The sequence below is a fragment of the Myxocyprinus asiaticus genome, chromosome 14 (genome assembly GCF_019703515.2).
Source record: "Myxocyprinus asiaticus isolate MX2 ecotype Aquarium Trade chromosome 14, UBuf_Myxa_2, whole genome shotgun sequence".
NCBI lineage: Eukaryota > Metazoa > Chordata > Actinopteri > Cypriniformes > Catostomidae > Myxocyprinus > Myxocyprinus asiaticus.
Genome location: NC_059357.1, coordinates 29268549 through 29285329, shown reverse-complemented (window position 1 = coordinate 29285329; position 16781 = coordinate 29268549). Strand labels below are relative to the sequence as shown.

Genomic DNA, 16781 nt, shown 5'->3' with positions numbered 1-16781 from the left:
GCAGCCATCTTCAGCTGGAGAAGCGCCCACTGCACCATTGCCCTTAGAAACAGAGAGGACATCTGACCAATTCTTACTGAATACCTTACATCCACAGAGGACTGACTATCAATCCAACACTCATTCTCTTCTTTATATTGTAAAAACACCTTGCCTTCACTAAAACATAATAATTTAACGATGAAATAACACATCAAAATCAATGACCGTATCAAGCAGGTCATTGCAACTTTGTAAGAGCATGCAATGAATTCATATTATAATGCTTTTCATGAATTTCTGCAGGGGAGATGTGAGGAGGACCATTACTTGATTAAGTGTCAGGCTGAACTAGTAAAACCACTCTCTTTAATTTGTTGAGGTAAAAAAACAGCTCTAAGGTCCCACTGCAACAGAGACAGGGTGAGCACAATGGAACTGCTCCAGAGAAATACCTTCTCAGAATACCTATAATTTATATATATATATATATATATATATATATATATATATATATATATATAAAACAGGTTTTCCCATCTTAATATGGAGAGACAACTAGAAGTAATCCATTGGTAGGTTAATTTCCTTGAAAAATGCAAACACTATGGCTCTGTGGCACTATCAAAACATTGCCCTGTTTGTTTGAGCATCCCGACCAGCCTCAGCAACAATGGTGTGTGTTAGGTGCTGGACTTTTTACCGACCAATGGCAGATGGAAGGAGTTTTCAGGAGACATGCGTTAAAGGTGCTGTAAGCAATGTTAGCCGTTCTGGAACTTCAGTCGAACCGATTTAGACGCCCCCTCTTTACAAAACCCTGCCTTCCAAAGAGACAGTTAAAGGAATAATTCACCCAAAAATTTAAATTCTCTCATCATTTACTCACCCCTATGCCATCCCAGATGTGTATGACTTTCTTTCTTCAGCAGAACACAAAAGAATATTTCAGCTCTGTAGGTCCATACAATGCAAGTGAATGGGTAACAAAATGTTGAAGCTCCAAAAATGTATCAGCATAAAAGTAATCCATATGACTCCAGTGGTTAAATCAATGTCTCCAGAAATGATATAACAGGTGTGGGTGAGAAACAGATCAATATTTAAGTACATTTTTACTAAAAGTTCTCCTCCCTGCTCAATCTCCACTTTAACTTTCACTTTCACATTCTTCTTCTTTTGTTTTTGGTGATTCACATTCTTCATGCATACGCCCCCTACTAGGCAGGGAGAAGAATTTCTAGAAAAATTTACTTAAATACTGATCTGTTTCTCACCCACACCTATCATATCACTTCAGAATATATGGATTTAACCACTGGAGTCTTATGTATTACTTTTATTCTGCCTTTATGTGCTTTTTTAAGCGTCAAAATGTTGCCACCCATTCACTTGCATTGTAAGGACCAACAGAGCTGAAATATTCTTCACAAAATCTTTGTCTGTGTTCTGCAGAAGAAAGTTATACACATCTGGAATGGCATGAGGGTGAGTAAATGATTAGATAATTTTCTAAAATAAATAGCACCCTGAACTGACAACTGTCATGAATCTGAATATGGCGTTAAACCTAAAGGATCCACTTCTACTACACTCTCAGCTTCCTACTAAAAGATTAACAGGCTGTAAGTGCATCAAAGTCTTTTGAGTGGCTTATTAAAGAATTTGACAGTGGCCATATTTTTGTTTGCTAGTTCAACTGTCTAGTGCTGTCACAGAGACTGGTGAGATATCTCACGACACTTAATTCAGTGATAGCTTTCAGGGAGGATGAATCTTTTCTGCATAACATTCCATAAAAAAATATTTCTACTATTCTGTATGGTGCCACTAGAGGCGCAAAAACGACACACTTAACCTTTATATAAATATATAAGGCGCAACAAATAACATTAACACTCTTTAAGCTACAAAAGAGCCTCATTTATATGTAATTATAGGTGTATTTTACCCTTGCCACATTAACAATAAGCCACAACTGCTGGCCAATTGCAGGCTAAAGATGAAGAAATGTTGAGTGGAGAAACAGCTGAGTGCTCAGCCTGTCACCCAGAGGAAAGACATGAAGTTAAGTTACTCTTAAGTGATTTCATATATTACCCTAACTGAACTGTCAGTGTCTGAGTGAGCACTTAAATCATGCTCGAGTGCACATTTACAGAGAGCACTGTCCGGCACAAACAGAATGAAGTTATGGGACATTTTACAAAAAAACACTGCTAAGTATGCCAAACTAACTTTTCAGTCTTAACTTAATCAAAGAGAGCTTAACAATTCAACTTTCCCATCACCAGAGCAGCATAACTCCACTGATTTATTTAAATCCAAAACATTTTCTAAACCATACATATAAAGAGAAAGAAAACACGTGTTACCATGTGCTGTTTAATTTACACAGCACTTTTTATTTCAGAAGCAAACCTTATGCAGCAGTATTAGACACCTACATCAAACTGAGGTTCACGGACCTTCAGAGGGTCGCAAGAGGGTGCTAGCGGGTCCACAGAAAATTTAAGAGAAAAAAGGCATACATATTTTTTTATATATATATAAAAAGTTTACATTTCCCAAATTTGACATTAATACTATTTCAAGAAATTTGAAAACCCCTGACCTACGCCACAACCGTCATTGTAGACACACACAAAACATCTTAGAGTTGCTCATATATACAGTTGCTGGAAAAAGAACTCTGCACTGTAAATGTTTACACTGTGTGTTCAATAAAAGACATTTCATATAAAAACATTGTTTGCATGTTATATGTTCAAGCATTGTTTGTCTATTGTTGAAGATCAGATAATATTTTTTGACCAATTTAAGCAGAAATCCATAGTAAATCCAAGGGTTCACAAACTTTTTCCAGCAACTGTATCACTCTTAGAAAGTAGAAAGCAAAAATAGGTCCATCTTTATGTCATTCTCATGTTTGACATGTAAAACTTACAAATCTTACTTCTTCTGTGATGACATCATGGTGCACCAGGTACTGGGTTCCATGGTCTTTGGAATGAGAGAGGCCCTGGCGTGTCAGACTAGTGTAATACTGGACAAAACGTGTCCTTTGCACCAGCATGTGCAGGATGAAGCACTTCAACACCATACAGATGGAAATGAGGAAGAAGATGATGGTGTTTTTTCTCTCGTTTTTGATCATTAGTTTGGTGAAGATTCGACTAAGTGAAATAATTACTCCTGCCGTGCCTGTACAGAGAAAAAAGCAAGTTGTTACATATGGGAATCTATTTACTGTATGCTATTACATCTAAACCAGTGGTTCTCAACATTTTAGACTCCAAGGCCCCCTATTTGTCAAAGACAATATTCAAAACCCCCTTTCCACAGAAACTAGGTGTTAAAGGGATAGTTCACCCAAACATTTAAATTCTCTCATCAATTACTTACCCTCATGCCATCCCAGATGTGTATGACTTTCTTTCTTCTGCTGAACAAAAATGAAGATTTTTAGAAGAATATTTCAGCTTTGTAGGTCCTCACAATGCAAGTGAACGGTGACCAAAATTTTGAAGCTCCAAAAATCACATTAAGGCAGCATTCAATTAACAAATTTTTATTGATTCATGCAGCAAATCACACAGACATAATAGAAAATACAACCTCAAACCACATGAAATCAAAACTTTTTTTTTTCCTCCCCAAACAATAATCCCTCCACCCCACCAGACATAAACAAGCACTCTAGTGATCGGAAGTCAACTGACAAAGACACACAAATAGACAATAAAACAGGAAATATTTAGACATAAAAAATAAAATAAAAAAATCCCTCTCCACAAACCGCCCCATGTTATCCAGCCTTCTGTACACCATCTCCTCAAACGCCGCCACCCTACCCAGCTCAACACACCACTCACGAAACGAGGGTGCATCAGATGACTTCCATCCCCTGAGAATTAACCACCTGCCAATCATCACGCCTGTCAGGACCCAACTCTCCACGTATTTATCACCCACATGCAGGACCGCTCCATCCCCCAAAACACACAATCTGGGGCAAAACGAAAACCGTGTGTTGACCACTTCACATACGAAACTCTGTACATTCAACCAAAACTCTTGTATCCTAACACATCCCCAAAAAACATGGGATGTGTCCCTGTCTTCCGATTGTCATCTCCAGCAGGTGGGTGTGTCTTTAAGACCAAGCCTATACATTCTAGAGCGGGTCCAATAAAATCGATGCAAAATCTTAAATTGCATAAGGCGCAGCCCTTGCATCTCAAGATGCAGACTTGATGTTTTTTTAAAATCCCAGCCCACACCCCATCCTCCAACACCAAATTAAAATCTTTCTCCCATAATCCCTTAATAAAAGTTAAAGCTCCATCCCCCAAACTCAGAATTAGCAAAGTGTAATACACTGATGCTTCATGTCCTTTACCAAAAGCAGCAAGCACCTCTCCCAAAGTATCTGCCGCTTTAGGGGGGTGTACGCTACTCCCAAAAATAGTACAGAGCAGGTGGCGCAGCTGTAAGTACCTAAAGAACTGAGATCTGGGAATCCCAAAATGTTGAGTCAAATTATCAAAGAATCTCAACACTCCGTTCTCATATAGATCACCGAGTGCAGCAACCCCCCTGACAATCCACTCTGACAAGCAGAAGGGGGACTTATCAATACATAATTTTGGGTTCAACCATATGCTCAAAGCAGCATTCAAATAAATGTCTGAATTAAACACTCTGGACACTTTTGTCTATACCGAGTTCAAATGCGAGATGATGGGGTGTAACTTAACTTCACCAGTTAGTTTGATAGACAGGCCCTGCAATGGCGAAATAGGGGCAAGAACTTCTTGTTCAATACAAAACCAAGGAGGGGCCCTTTCAGGTGGATGCGACCAATGAGCCAAATGTCTAAGACCGAAAGCATAATAATAAAAAAAAATCTTGGGTAGGCCTCGTCCACCTTTGTCAATCGGCCTATGTAATTTATTGAAGTGCAATCTGGGACACTTACCATTCCAAATGAAGGACTTCGCTATACTTTCAAATTGCTTGAAATAAGAGAGGGGGACATCTACAGGGAGTGACTGTAGCAGGTAGTTGAATTTTGGAATATAATTCATTTGAATTACATTGACCTTCGCAATCATCGATAAATGTAGTGAAGCCAACCCTGTCCACATCGCTCGAAAATCTTTTTATTAGAGGGTCAAAATTAACTCTAAGTCAGACAAATTTGGTGGAAATAAAATATCCAAATATTTAATGCCCTGTTTGGGCCACTGGAAGGCACCTGGCTGGAAAGCCAGTACTGGACAATATGCTGTCAAAGCAAGAGCTTCGGATTTAGACCAATTGACATTGTATCCTGAGAACTTGGAAAAGGAATTAATATTTCTGTGGAGGCAAGGCATAGATCTAGAAGGGTCGGAGACAAATAATAAAATAACATCTACATAAAACAAAAGCTTATGCGCCACACCTCCCGCAATCACCCCTGGAAAATCATCCTCCTTTCTCATCACGGCTGCTAATGGTTCCAGGGGAAGACAGAACAATAATGGGGAAAGAGGGCAACCCTGCCGGGTGCCCCTATTCAGAGTAAAATAATCTGAAATTAATCTGTTTGTTTGTACTGCCGCTACAGGGTGTCTATAAAGTAACTTAATCCAAACAATATATGTACTTCCGAACCCATACATTTCCAAAATCTTAAAAAGATAATCCCATTCAACCATATCAAATGCCTTTTCGGCGTCGAGTGAGATGGCAGCGACCGGAGTCTGATCATTCGCCACTGACCACATGATATTGCTGAAACGCCTAATGTTATCAGAAGAGCTACGGCCCAGAATAAACCCCACCTGATCTTCATGTATAAGAGATGTCATAACTTTACTTAATCGGTTAGCCAGAATTTTTGACAAAATTTTTACATCTAGCTGGATCAAACTGGACGGTAACTTTTACACTCACTTGAATCTTTGTCCTTTTTAAGAATCAGACTGATCCAGGCTTGAGTAATGGTTGGGGGAAGCTTTCCATTCTTTAATGATTCCGTATAAACTTCTAGCAAAAGTGGAGCCAATTCTGTTGCACAAGATCTAAAAAATTCAGCGGCAAATCCATCTGGCCCCGGAGCTTTGCCTGTAGGCAGGGACTTAATTACCTCGTCAAGCTCCTCCAAGGTTATCTCAGAATCAAGAGAGTTTTTTTGCTTGGTCGTCAGTTTAGGGAGTTCTAATGGATCCACAAATTTTCCAATATCTTCATCAGTAGATGAAGACGTGGAACTATAGAGATCAAAATAGAATTCCTTAAAAGCATCATTAATATCACTGCCGAGGTAAATATTTCACCGGCAGAAGATTTTACCGAGGGAATGGTAGAAAAAGACTCTCTCTGCTTTATATATCTAGCTAAATGCTTCCCTGCTTTGTCCCCCGACTCAAAGTATGACTGTCTTGCCCTGAATAACCAAAACTCCACTTTCCGTGACAAAATAGCATTATATCTATATTTCAATCGGGTCAATTCTCTGAGGCCATCAGACAACATACGACACTTCAGCTCTGCCTCTGCCCTTTTAATATTCCCTTCCAATTTCACAAGTTCTTATGCTTTGGATTTTTTGAGGAATGAGGCATACTGTATGATCTGACCCCTAAGAACCGCCTTAAGTGCTTCCCAAGCCACAGAGGATACTGAGGACCAGTTGGTCTCCATATAAACTCTGATTTCAGCCTTTAACATTTGTTGGAAATCAGGATTTTGCAAAAGTGATACATTAAAGCGACAACTATATGATTTCTTTTTCTCCTTATGCGGCAACATCTCTAAATTTACCAGGGTGTGATCTGAGACTAAGATGTTTCCAATTGAGCAATCGACTACAGATGAAGTGAGGGACTTTGATATAAAAAAATAAAAAAAATCTATTCTAGAATAGATTTTATGAACTGATGAAAAAAAAATTATAGTCCCTACCAGATGGGTTCAAAAGTCACCAGATATCTGCAAGACCAAGATTTTTACACATCCTGTGAAGTGTCACTGTTGCTCTAGGGGGCTTACACACTTTCACTTCACTATGATCAAGGACTGAGTCCATCAAAAGATTAAAGTCTCCTCCCAATATTATATCATAAGGGGTGCCAGAGAATTGCAACATCCCTTCAAGATCTATGAAAAAGCCCTGGTCATCACATTAGGTGCATAAATATTAGCCAAAATCAACCTTTGTCCCTGAATTTAAACTAAAACAATAATGACTCTCCCTAATTTATCCTTAATCTGTTTGAGATATTTGAATTGTAGATGTTTATTTACCAATATAATAACTCCCCTGCTCTTACTTGAGCCAGCACCCACATTTTTCAGCTTCCTGTGGGGAAAGATCTGTTTCTTGAAGAATCACTATATCATATTTCTTACACTTAAGAAAAGTAACAACCTTTCTTCTTTTTATGGGGTGCCCCAACCCATTCACATTCCATGTGGAGAGGGATAATCCATTCATATTAACGATTGAAATTAATTGTGTGTCAAATACAAGATTATACAGACCACAATCCCAATTAGTGCAACAATCAAACCCCGAACTCCCCCCCCGATCCAAAAAAAAAAAGAAAAAAAGAAAACGTGCGCATTAACCCCGCGCACGAGAGCGCCAACCGCCGTCAATCCCTCCAAACTCAAAAGGTCCATGTATGCCTGCAAGAGCCCCCGTGACAACTTTGCCATCAGATTGCTCAATTTTGCCTCACATTGGCCCCAGCCAATAGGAAGAATGAACACACAGAACGTGTAGATTCATTCACAGAACTGACTCAAAGATGTGTTCTTCCACAAAACAAAATTCCAGCCTCTATAAACTGTTCAGTGTCCTCGAACAGTCAAACAGATGAACGGTGAACCGGATGCTTATGAATGCAGCAGATGACATCACTCCGATGTCCCGCAGAAAAACTCTGCAAATCAAACCTTAACCAACAGGAGGCATAAGAACAAAGAACGTGCAGATTCATCCACAAAACTGTCCCAAAGCAGTGTTACTCCACAGAGCAAACTCCAGCCGTTAGGCGGAACATCATAAACAGCAGCAAAACAGGAATCCCGGTTCCACGGGTGATCAAGAGTCAAGTTCACTCGAAGGACACATGAAAAGAATACACCATGACTTACTCAGACCGCCAACTGTAAAAAAGACATCCTTTGTGTGAGCATGGAAACATTTAGCGGTAATCCATAGTGTCTAATCTCAATCTGGCCGGGAACTTCAGTGCAGAAGCGATCTTCCGTCAATGCAAAAGATTCTTTAAGGAAAAGTGTTATTCCACCAAATAGACTCCAGCCGCCAGGCGGAGTCAACGCAAAAAGAAACAAAAATGACGCCCAACTTCCTCCAACAGCAGAGTCAATGAACAGCGAGTCGATCCACTTACATGAGAAAAACCTCAATGGTTTACTCACTCATAGATTGTATAAAAGACAGTGCTTGTTTCGGATACGTGAATACTTTGCGACCATCCTTCGTCTCTATTCTCAGTCTGGCCGGAAACATCAGTGCAAAAACGATATTTCTTTGATGCAAGAGTTTCTAACACTCCTTGAATTGCTCGCATTTCTCTCATCGAATTCGCAAAGTCTGGGAAAAAGAAAATATTGTGATTCTTCCAAGAAAGCTTTCTTTTGTTCCTCGCCTGGCGCAACACAAGATCTTTATCGGATGATCTCAGAAATTTGACCAAAATTGATCGGGGCCTGTTTCCTTCAGTAGATCTACCAGCCGGAACTCCGTGAGCTCACTTGATTTCCAGCTTGTGGCCTGTTATGTCGAGCAGACTCGGGAAGAGTTCATCCAAGAATTTCACCATATCTCTAACCTCCTCATGCTCAGGAATTCCAACAATTCGGACATTATTCCTGTGATTTCTATTCTCAAGATTTTCAATTTTTCCAAGAACACTTTCCAAATCAACTTTGGTCGCAGGTGGATTAGCGGATAATTCCCTCTCCGATGACTCAAGATAATCGATTCGTTTCTCAACATCCGTCACTCTTGTGACTAACTCTGAGAATTTTGTTTCCATCGCCGTAATCGATTAACGTATAACAGCGAGATCCTCCAAGTCAGCACGAATTTTCGTAAGCAACACCGATATGTTGGACAGTTGACGCTGGATCTCCTCTCCCGTCCCACCAACAAAATCAAGTCCCCGGTCTGTAGGCCTGACAGGGCTTTCATCCTGAGCACGTAAGTATCTTTTAATGTCTCCAGAGCCCAAGGATTTTGACTTCTTTGCCATATTTGACCTAAAAGAGCAAATGTGTAACTGACTGTATCGAATTTCGCCAGGTTATATAAAAATAATTAAACATTTTGCAAAGTGCGTAGAGCTCGTTGCTCACACGTTACTCCACATTAAGGCAGCATTAAAGTTATCCATACGATTCCAGTAGTTAAATCAGTGTCTTCAGAAGCGATATGATAGGTGTGGGTGAGAAACAGATAAATATTTAAGTTATTTTTTTTTTGTATTAATGTCCACATTTAAACAGCCCTCCTAAGCACTCTTCTCTCCTAAGAGTTCTTCTTTTGTTTTTGGTGATTCTTATTCTTTGTGAATATTGCCACCTACTGGACAGGGAGAAGAATTTATAGTAAAAAAGGACTGAACTATTAATCTGTTTCTAACACACATCTATCATATTTCTTCTGAAGATATAGATTTAACCAATGGAGCCATATGGATTACTTTTAGGAGCCTTCATAAGCTTTTTGGACCTTCAAAGTTCTGGCCACAATTCACTTGCATTGTATGGACCAACAAAGCTGAGACATTCTTCTAAAAATCTTTGTTTTCAGCAGAAGAAAGAAAGAAAGTCATACACATCTGGGATGAGGGTGAGTAAATGATGAGAGAATTTTATTTTTTGGGTGAACTATTCCTTTAATATACCAGCGGGTTTTAGCATTTTAAGTAAGTTTGATTATTTTAATATAATCTATTCTAAATAATTTAAGTCTTTTTGCAGCTCCCTTGGAAGTTTATTTAGGGCATGTCCCCAAACCACTACTCTAACATTACCACATTTGATGGTAAATAACATCTTACTCTCTCCAGTCATCACTCCCTGTGTGTAGTGTTTGGGAAGCATCCCCATGTATCCATAGAAACTAGACTGCTGCACTGGAGACACAGGTAAATAAGTGTTATTGCTGGAAAAATCATGGTTGAGAGAGAACACAATGTTCTGAGCCTAAAAGAAAAGCAATGACTCCCAACGCTTCTACAATAGAAACGAGTTTGAAAAATCAAGTATGACCAAATACCTGTGCATCCAAATGCCACAATACCCACTGAAATCAGATTGATGACATATGCCTGTTTTGTGGTGAACTTCTCCAGCCACACATCAAAGATGGTGACAAAAAGCAGAGGTCCAAGTGCAAAAAAGTAACCTGCAAAAGATGACATTTACCGCAATCAGATATAAGCCCAGAGAGTCCAGCGAAGCTGAGATAGCACACCATAAAATAACTCAAATTTTGGTCAATCTAACTATTTTTCCGTCTGTTGAAACAATTCATTTTTTATTTGATACCACATGCCTTATGGATTTATTCTTTGTACAATTCATATTCCACATTTATATCCAGTGGAAAATCACTGCACTTTCAGAGCTCATGAGATTTGATGGTCTAATTTATGTTTCATGTGTTTTCTAAAATTCCTTAGGAGATATAACAAGACGCAAATGGGACCGTTGTTGTCATACTAAGAGCATATAGCTATAAAATTTATGTGGATAGTATAGCTCAGATAATTTGGCCTTTAATGAGAAATGTTTGAGCTCATACTGAAATTTGGACTTCAGATTTGAGATATATTTTAATACTCTAAAGGAGATATGTGAGATTTCTGGGGTCTGTTTCTCAGGATAAAAATATGACAAGCAGGAGACTTCAGCAAAAGTCTCAATTTCTTCTCATTGCAGTCTGGAAGAAACCATTGAGATATTAAAGAGATTTTTCTTTCCTATGGATTTGACTAACTCTGTGAACATTTACAGTAGTATTACTGTATTACAGTAGTTCTGAAAGAAGATTGAAGAATTCTTCAAAACCACAGACTCTGATAATTATGCCATTTTGTTTCCTTGTCTTTCTTTTCTTTTTGGGTGGCATATACTGCTTAGTCACAAAAAAATATTGCTTATAACATTGTAATTTTATCATACAAAAGCAGCTGCATTTGATATGTTTTTGACATTCATGTGCCAAATTAACTTTAATTTGAAGACAATGCATTCAGAATAAGTTGATGGTGTGGTTAGACATGTCTTATTGATCTTTGTATTCTACTTTGAAAAAAGGAACATTGTTGTTCTAAAATCCATACATGTTTATCTATTTTTGCTTGTTAGTTTCCAGCATTACCTAACCAGCCTCTCAATCCATTTAACATTTTGCTTATTTAACAGTATTGTGCAATTGTTATTCTTCAGGTTCAGATGAGTGATGCAGCTGCCAGACTGTTGCCCCTCCTCCCTCTTCCCTTTAGGCCAGCCGCTCACTCAGGTCAATCAACTGCCTTCACAACCACTCTTTTGTGCTTACTGTGTCTGTGTGTGTGTGTGTGTGTGTGTGTGTGTGTGTGTGTGTGTGTGTGTGTGTCTTTTCTGAATAAACAGACTCACCCACAGTGATCCTGGTATGCAGGCTCAGCATCTCCACCAGGACATTGTTCAAGATCACGGCCACAAGGGCCACAAGAATGTAGGTTAAACCCATGTCAAACACGATAGATGTTCCTGAAAGACATCCGGAAGACAAAGAGAAGATGACCTCGAAATTCATCTGAATGTTCATGACATACACTATATTGCCAAAAGTATTCGCTCACCTGCCTTTAGACGCATATGAACTTAAGTGACATCCCATTCTTAATCCATAGGGTTTAATATGACGTTGGCCCACCCTTTGCAGCTATAACAGCTTCAGCTCTTCTGGGAAGGCTTTCCACAAGGTTTAGGAGTGTGTTTATGGGAATTTTTGACCATTCTTCCAGAAGCGTATTTGTGAGGTCAGACACTGATGTTGGACGAGAAGGCCTGGCTCGCAGTCTTCGCTCTAATTCATCCCAAAGGTGCTCTATCGGGTTGAGGTCAGGACTCTGTGCAGGCCAGTCAAGTTCTTCCACACAAAACTCGCTCATCCATGTCTTTATGGACCTTGCTTTGTGCACTGGTGCGCAGTCACGTTGGAACAGGAAGGGGCCATCCCCAAACTGTTCCCACAAAGTTGGGAGCATGGAATTGTCCAAAATCTCTTGGTAAGCTGAAGCATTCAGAGTTCCTTTCACTGGAACTAAGGGGCCAAGCCCAGCTCCTGAAAAACAACCCCACACCATAATCCCCCCTCCACCAAACTTCACAGTTGGCACAATGCAGTCAGACAAGTACCGTTCTCCTGGCAACCACCAAACCCAGACTCGTCCATCAGATTGCCAGATGGAGAAGCGTGAGTCGTCACTCCAGAGAACGTGTCTCCACTGCTCTAGAGTCCAGTGGCGGCCTGCTTTACACCACTGCATCCGACACTTTGCATTGCACTTGGTGATGTATGGCTTGGATGCAGCTGCTCAGCCATGGAAACCCATTCCATGAAGCTCTCTACGCACTGTTCTTGAGCTAATCTGAAGGCCACATGAACTTTGGAGGTCTGTAGCGATTGACTCTACAGAAAGTTGACGACCTCTGCGCACTATGCGCCCCAGCATCCGCTGACCCCGCTCTGTCATTTTACGTGGCCTACCACTTCGTGGCTGAGTTGCTGTCATTCCCAATCGCTTCCACTTTGTTATAATACCACTGACAGTTGACTGTGGAATATTTAGTAGTGAGGAAATTTCACAACTGGACTTGTTGCACAGGTGGCATCCTATCACAGTACCACGCTGGAATTCACTGAGCTCCTGAGAGCGGCCCATTCTTTCACAAATGTTTGTAGAAGCAGTCTGCATGCCTAGGTGCTTCATTTTATACACCTGTGGCCATGGAAGTGATGGGAACACCTGAATTCAATTATTTGGATGGGTGAGCGAATACTTTTGGCAATATAGTGTAATTCCTTTTATTATTGTAAAGGAAAAATAAGTATGAGCAGAGACGTATGCCACATTTTAATATTAAGAAACGATAAACAAAAGAAATTGCAACTGTAAACTTTCTTTGAAAAGTGTCCTTGTTATCATTGGTTTTAAAGTCATAACATATAATCTAAATTGACCCAGCTTACTTTCGTAATTCATGTTCTTGGTCTTATTGTGAATGATTCTTCTGTGCACGTTATTCCAAATAAATCTGTAATCTTTAATCAAAACTTAATAACTTGCTTAATTTTCTGCTGATGTCACTCTGGTATGTGTGTCCATAAGGACGTGTTTGAAGCATGCGCACTATGACTGCTTTGTGACACTATTTTAGCACTGTCCGTGTGTGTGTGTGTGTGTGTGTGTGGGGGGGGAGTGTACTATTAGTTGGGACTATTCTAAAGGCCAAAGTATACTTTGGGTGTTTGGAACGCAGGGTAAAAGCTGTCACAAAGCAGTTGTAGTGCGCATGCGTCGAATGAGTTCCTATTCGTTCGGGGTCAGAAAAGTATTCCTCATGTGTATCTGTTCTGTTCTGTTGCTCTCTGATTGTATAGAGAGAAAATTTGTTTTTGTTTACCTTCATATATTCCAAGATATATAAAGTATATATATATATATATATATATATATATATATATATATATATATATATATATATATATATATATATATATATATAAAATGTTCAATTCACTTAATTAAAATGAACTAAACTGACACAATTCTAAAACATGATTTCATTGTGTTCTATCCATTTAAATTTGTAAAATTGAAGTTTACTACAATCTAAGTTGGGACTAAATTAATCAGGCATGTGATCAACCAAGGACTAAAAAAGGAAGGACTGAAGGAAGGAAGGAAGGCCACAACAATCCTATGTGTTTATTCAGTACTGTGGCTAAATTGGTTAGGAATAAGCCTCAATTGAACCATATATTCAGTCTAGGGATGAGCACGAGTACTCAGGTACTCGGACATGGCAGCAATGATCGATCATGAAAACGATGATCAAAAGGGATCACGCATGATGTGACTTTTCACTTAATTCGAAATCCAGTGACAATTACCTGACAACTAAACACAAACAAAGAGGAAGCTTATTTTTAATTTTGAGTTTGATTACGTTGTGGTTTTGAGGGGTACACTGATTGTCAGAAACGTCTCATAGCAACCAAACTGATACAACACTGCAATGCTATCGTTACGATAATCAAAAGAGAGCGTAATTAACTGTGTTTTGAACACCTGTCTCTGCAAAACGTTTGCTAAACACGTTTTATTATCATTTCATGTAAGAATTTTGACTTGTTAATGGATATTATTTAATAAAAGTAAATGTTTGTCACTGACTGAAAACCTCCCTGCCCTACGTGAAGTAACACGCACCTGCATCTCGACGAAATGGGAGTTTCCAAGTTAGATGTCCAATATTAAGTGTCATTCCGTTACATACACTTTCACCAGCTGAAAGGTGGAAATTAAGACTCTCCGAGTTGAATGGAACGCTTCATGAATCACAGCAACAACAATACAGAGCATCGCGGCTTTCCTCACAAGAGCGAACATTTGGGGACACACACACACCCGGCACGTGTGGCAGTGGACTCAATGTGCTGAAGCAACGCATATACAGCAGGCGAGTGTTTCAAACAGCTAGACAGAGTCTGCTGGACCTTAACACTTACTTAATTTACAAATTTTAAACCATGACATGCACTGCACACAAATAACTAATATTGGCATTATATTCATGTTGTTTAGCCAGAGGGGAACTGGCCCCACAGTGACCCTGGTTTCTCCCAAGGTTATTTTTCTCCATTAACCAACATCTTATGGAGTTTTGTGTTCCTTGCCACAGTCGCCTTCAGCTTGCTCACTGGGGTTCTAAATACAATTATTATTGAATTATTTAATTTTTATACAAAATTTACAATCATATTTAATCAAACTACACAATGATCACTTTAAGACTTTATAGAGATTACAGATTTTTTTTATTTTTTTTTTTTTAAATGCAAGATTTCCTGTAAAGCTGCTTTGAAATTATTTGAGTTGTGAAAAGGGCTATACAAATAAAAATGACTTGGCTTGGACATTATGGTGAAGAGTGCAGCTTGAGATAACGCTGAGGACAGGTAGATGTCACACATGACATTGATTACTTGCTTTGTTGAGCAAATGCTGTGCTACCTATGGCATAGTTACTAAACTACACTCTGTTGTGCTTCCAACCAGCATGTATTTAATTCACTTTCACTAGTTAATACGTAAAGTAATAAGAGATATATTTGAGATACATTGACATGTCTAACTTTGTTGGGTTTACCCAATTTAACTGGGTTATTTCTAAATAGATTTGTGTTGAGATTACATAGTAATGTTAAGCTAAGAAAACTAATTTGAAACATGTAGAACCACTGCTCACGACTGAAGTTCAGACTAAGAGATATTTTTTGTGTGTAAAATCAACATTAAAAATATAAAAAGCCCACATTTCCAGTAGAAGCACAGTTCTAACTAAAGTTACATGATCAAACATTCTAATATATAGGCCTGTATGTGTTCTATTAAATGCAACATTTAGCCTGTTATTTCAATAAGCTATACAAACTTACATTTTATTTATGTGGTTCTTATTCAGTGTGCAAGTAAGCTTATGCTTACATTTATTAAAAAATATCATATTTATGAAAAAACAATTGATGGGTTGCAATGAAATATAGGGGGCCCCTGAATAGCCAAATAATTGGGCCATAATTTGGCAAACTTGCATTCAGTTGTGGGTCCATTTTGGTATGAAACTCCTACTTTTCACTATCCAATCAATTTCCTAATGATAAATCCCATCCGATTTTTTCTCGTTGAATTTCCTGTTTCATTCAGAAATACAGTATGTCACATTATATAAGTTGACTTAAAATGCTAGCTATGAACCACAAATAAGACACAAACATGTAATGGTGTACCCTCAAACTTATGATGCAGGTAGTCCACATCTGTAATGAAGCTATTGTAAGGCAGCAGGAAGCCCACTCCAGCCAGGAGCATGGCAAAATAGATCCCGTGGTAGCGATCATCTGGGATGGTTTCTTCAAAGGCTAAGCACAGAAAACACACCCATTTGTATCCACAAAGAAATATTGAGAGGTACAAACAGAAGTCCTGTCTAAGTTTGCATTTGGATGACATTTAAAAAAATGTGTGCTTTAAATATTTGTCTCATAGTTTGTGTGCTGTCTCTTTGAAGTACATTTACGCATATGTATGAGACATTTGACATTCTGCTCTCTCTCTCTCTCTCTCTGAAATTATTAATGGAAGCACTTTAGCACAACATGCCAAATTTAAGAGATGGAAGAAGTGAAGTACACTGAAAAAAATTATTTTGTGGTGAAGTAAATTTAGCAGAAACGATTAAGCACTTTCTACATTGAAAAAGTTAGTTCAAGCGTTAACTTGGAAATATTACAAAAATTCTACATTCAGGGGGCCTAGGTAGCTCAGCGAGTATTGACGCTGACTACCACCCCTGGAGTTGTCAGTTCGAATCCAGGGCGTGCTGCATGACTCCAGCCAGGTCTCCTAAGCAACCAAATTGGCCCAGTTGCTAGGGAGGGTAGAGTAACATGGGGTAACCTCCTTGTGGTCGCGATTAGTGGTTCTCGCTCTCAATGT

General features: G+C 39.0%; 1 protein-coding gene across 6 annotated transcripts in view; it reads right to left on the bottom strand.

Moving 5' to 3' along the window:
- The window catches only part of LOC127452032 (equilibrative nucleoside transporter 4-like), a 36343-nt gene that overhangs the window by 4213 nt on the left and 15349 nt on the right, over nt 1-16781 (bottom strand). For 4 of the 6 annotated variants that reach the window (XM_051717158.1, XM_051717156.1, XM_051717160.1 and 1 more), the window contains 6 exons: nt 16073-16204; nt 11650-11763; nt 10283-10411; nt 10065-10139; nt 2927-3183; nt 1-42 (listed from right to left, as the gene is read on the bottom strand). The exon at nt 1-42 is cut by the window's left edge and continues 82 nt beyond it. In XM_051717158.1, the coding sequence (XP_051573118.1) occupies nt 1-42; nt 2927-3183; nt 10065-10139; nt 10283-10411; nt 11650-11763; nt 16073-16204 (749 nt within the window). The remainder of the gene's footprint in view (nt 43-2926; nt 3184-10064; nt 10140-10282; nt 10412-11649; nt 11764-16072; nt 16205-16781) is intronic. The other 2 variants (XM_051717161.1, XM_051717162.1) reach the window with 2 other exon arrangements.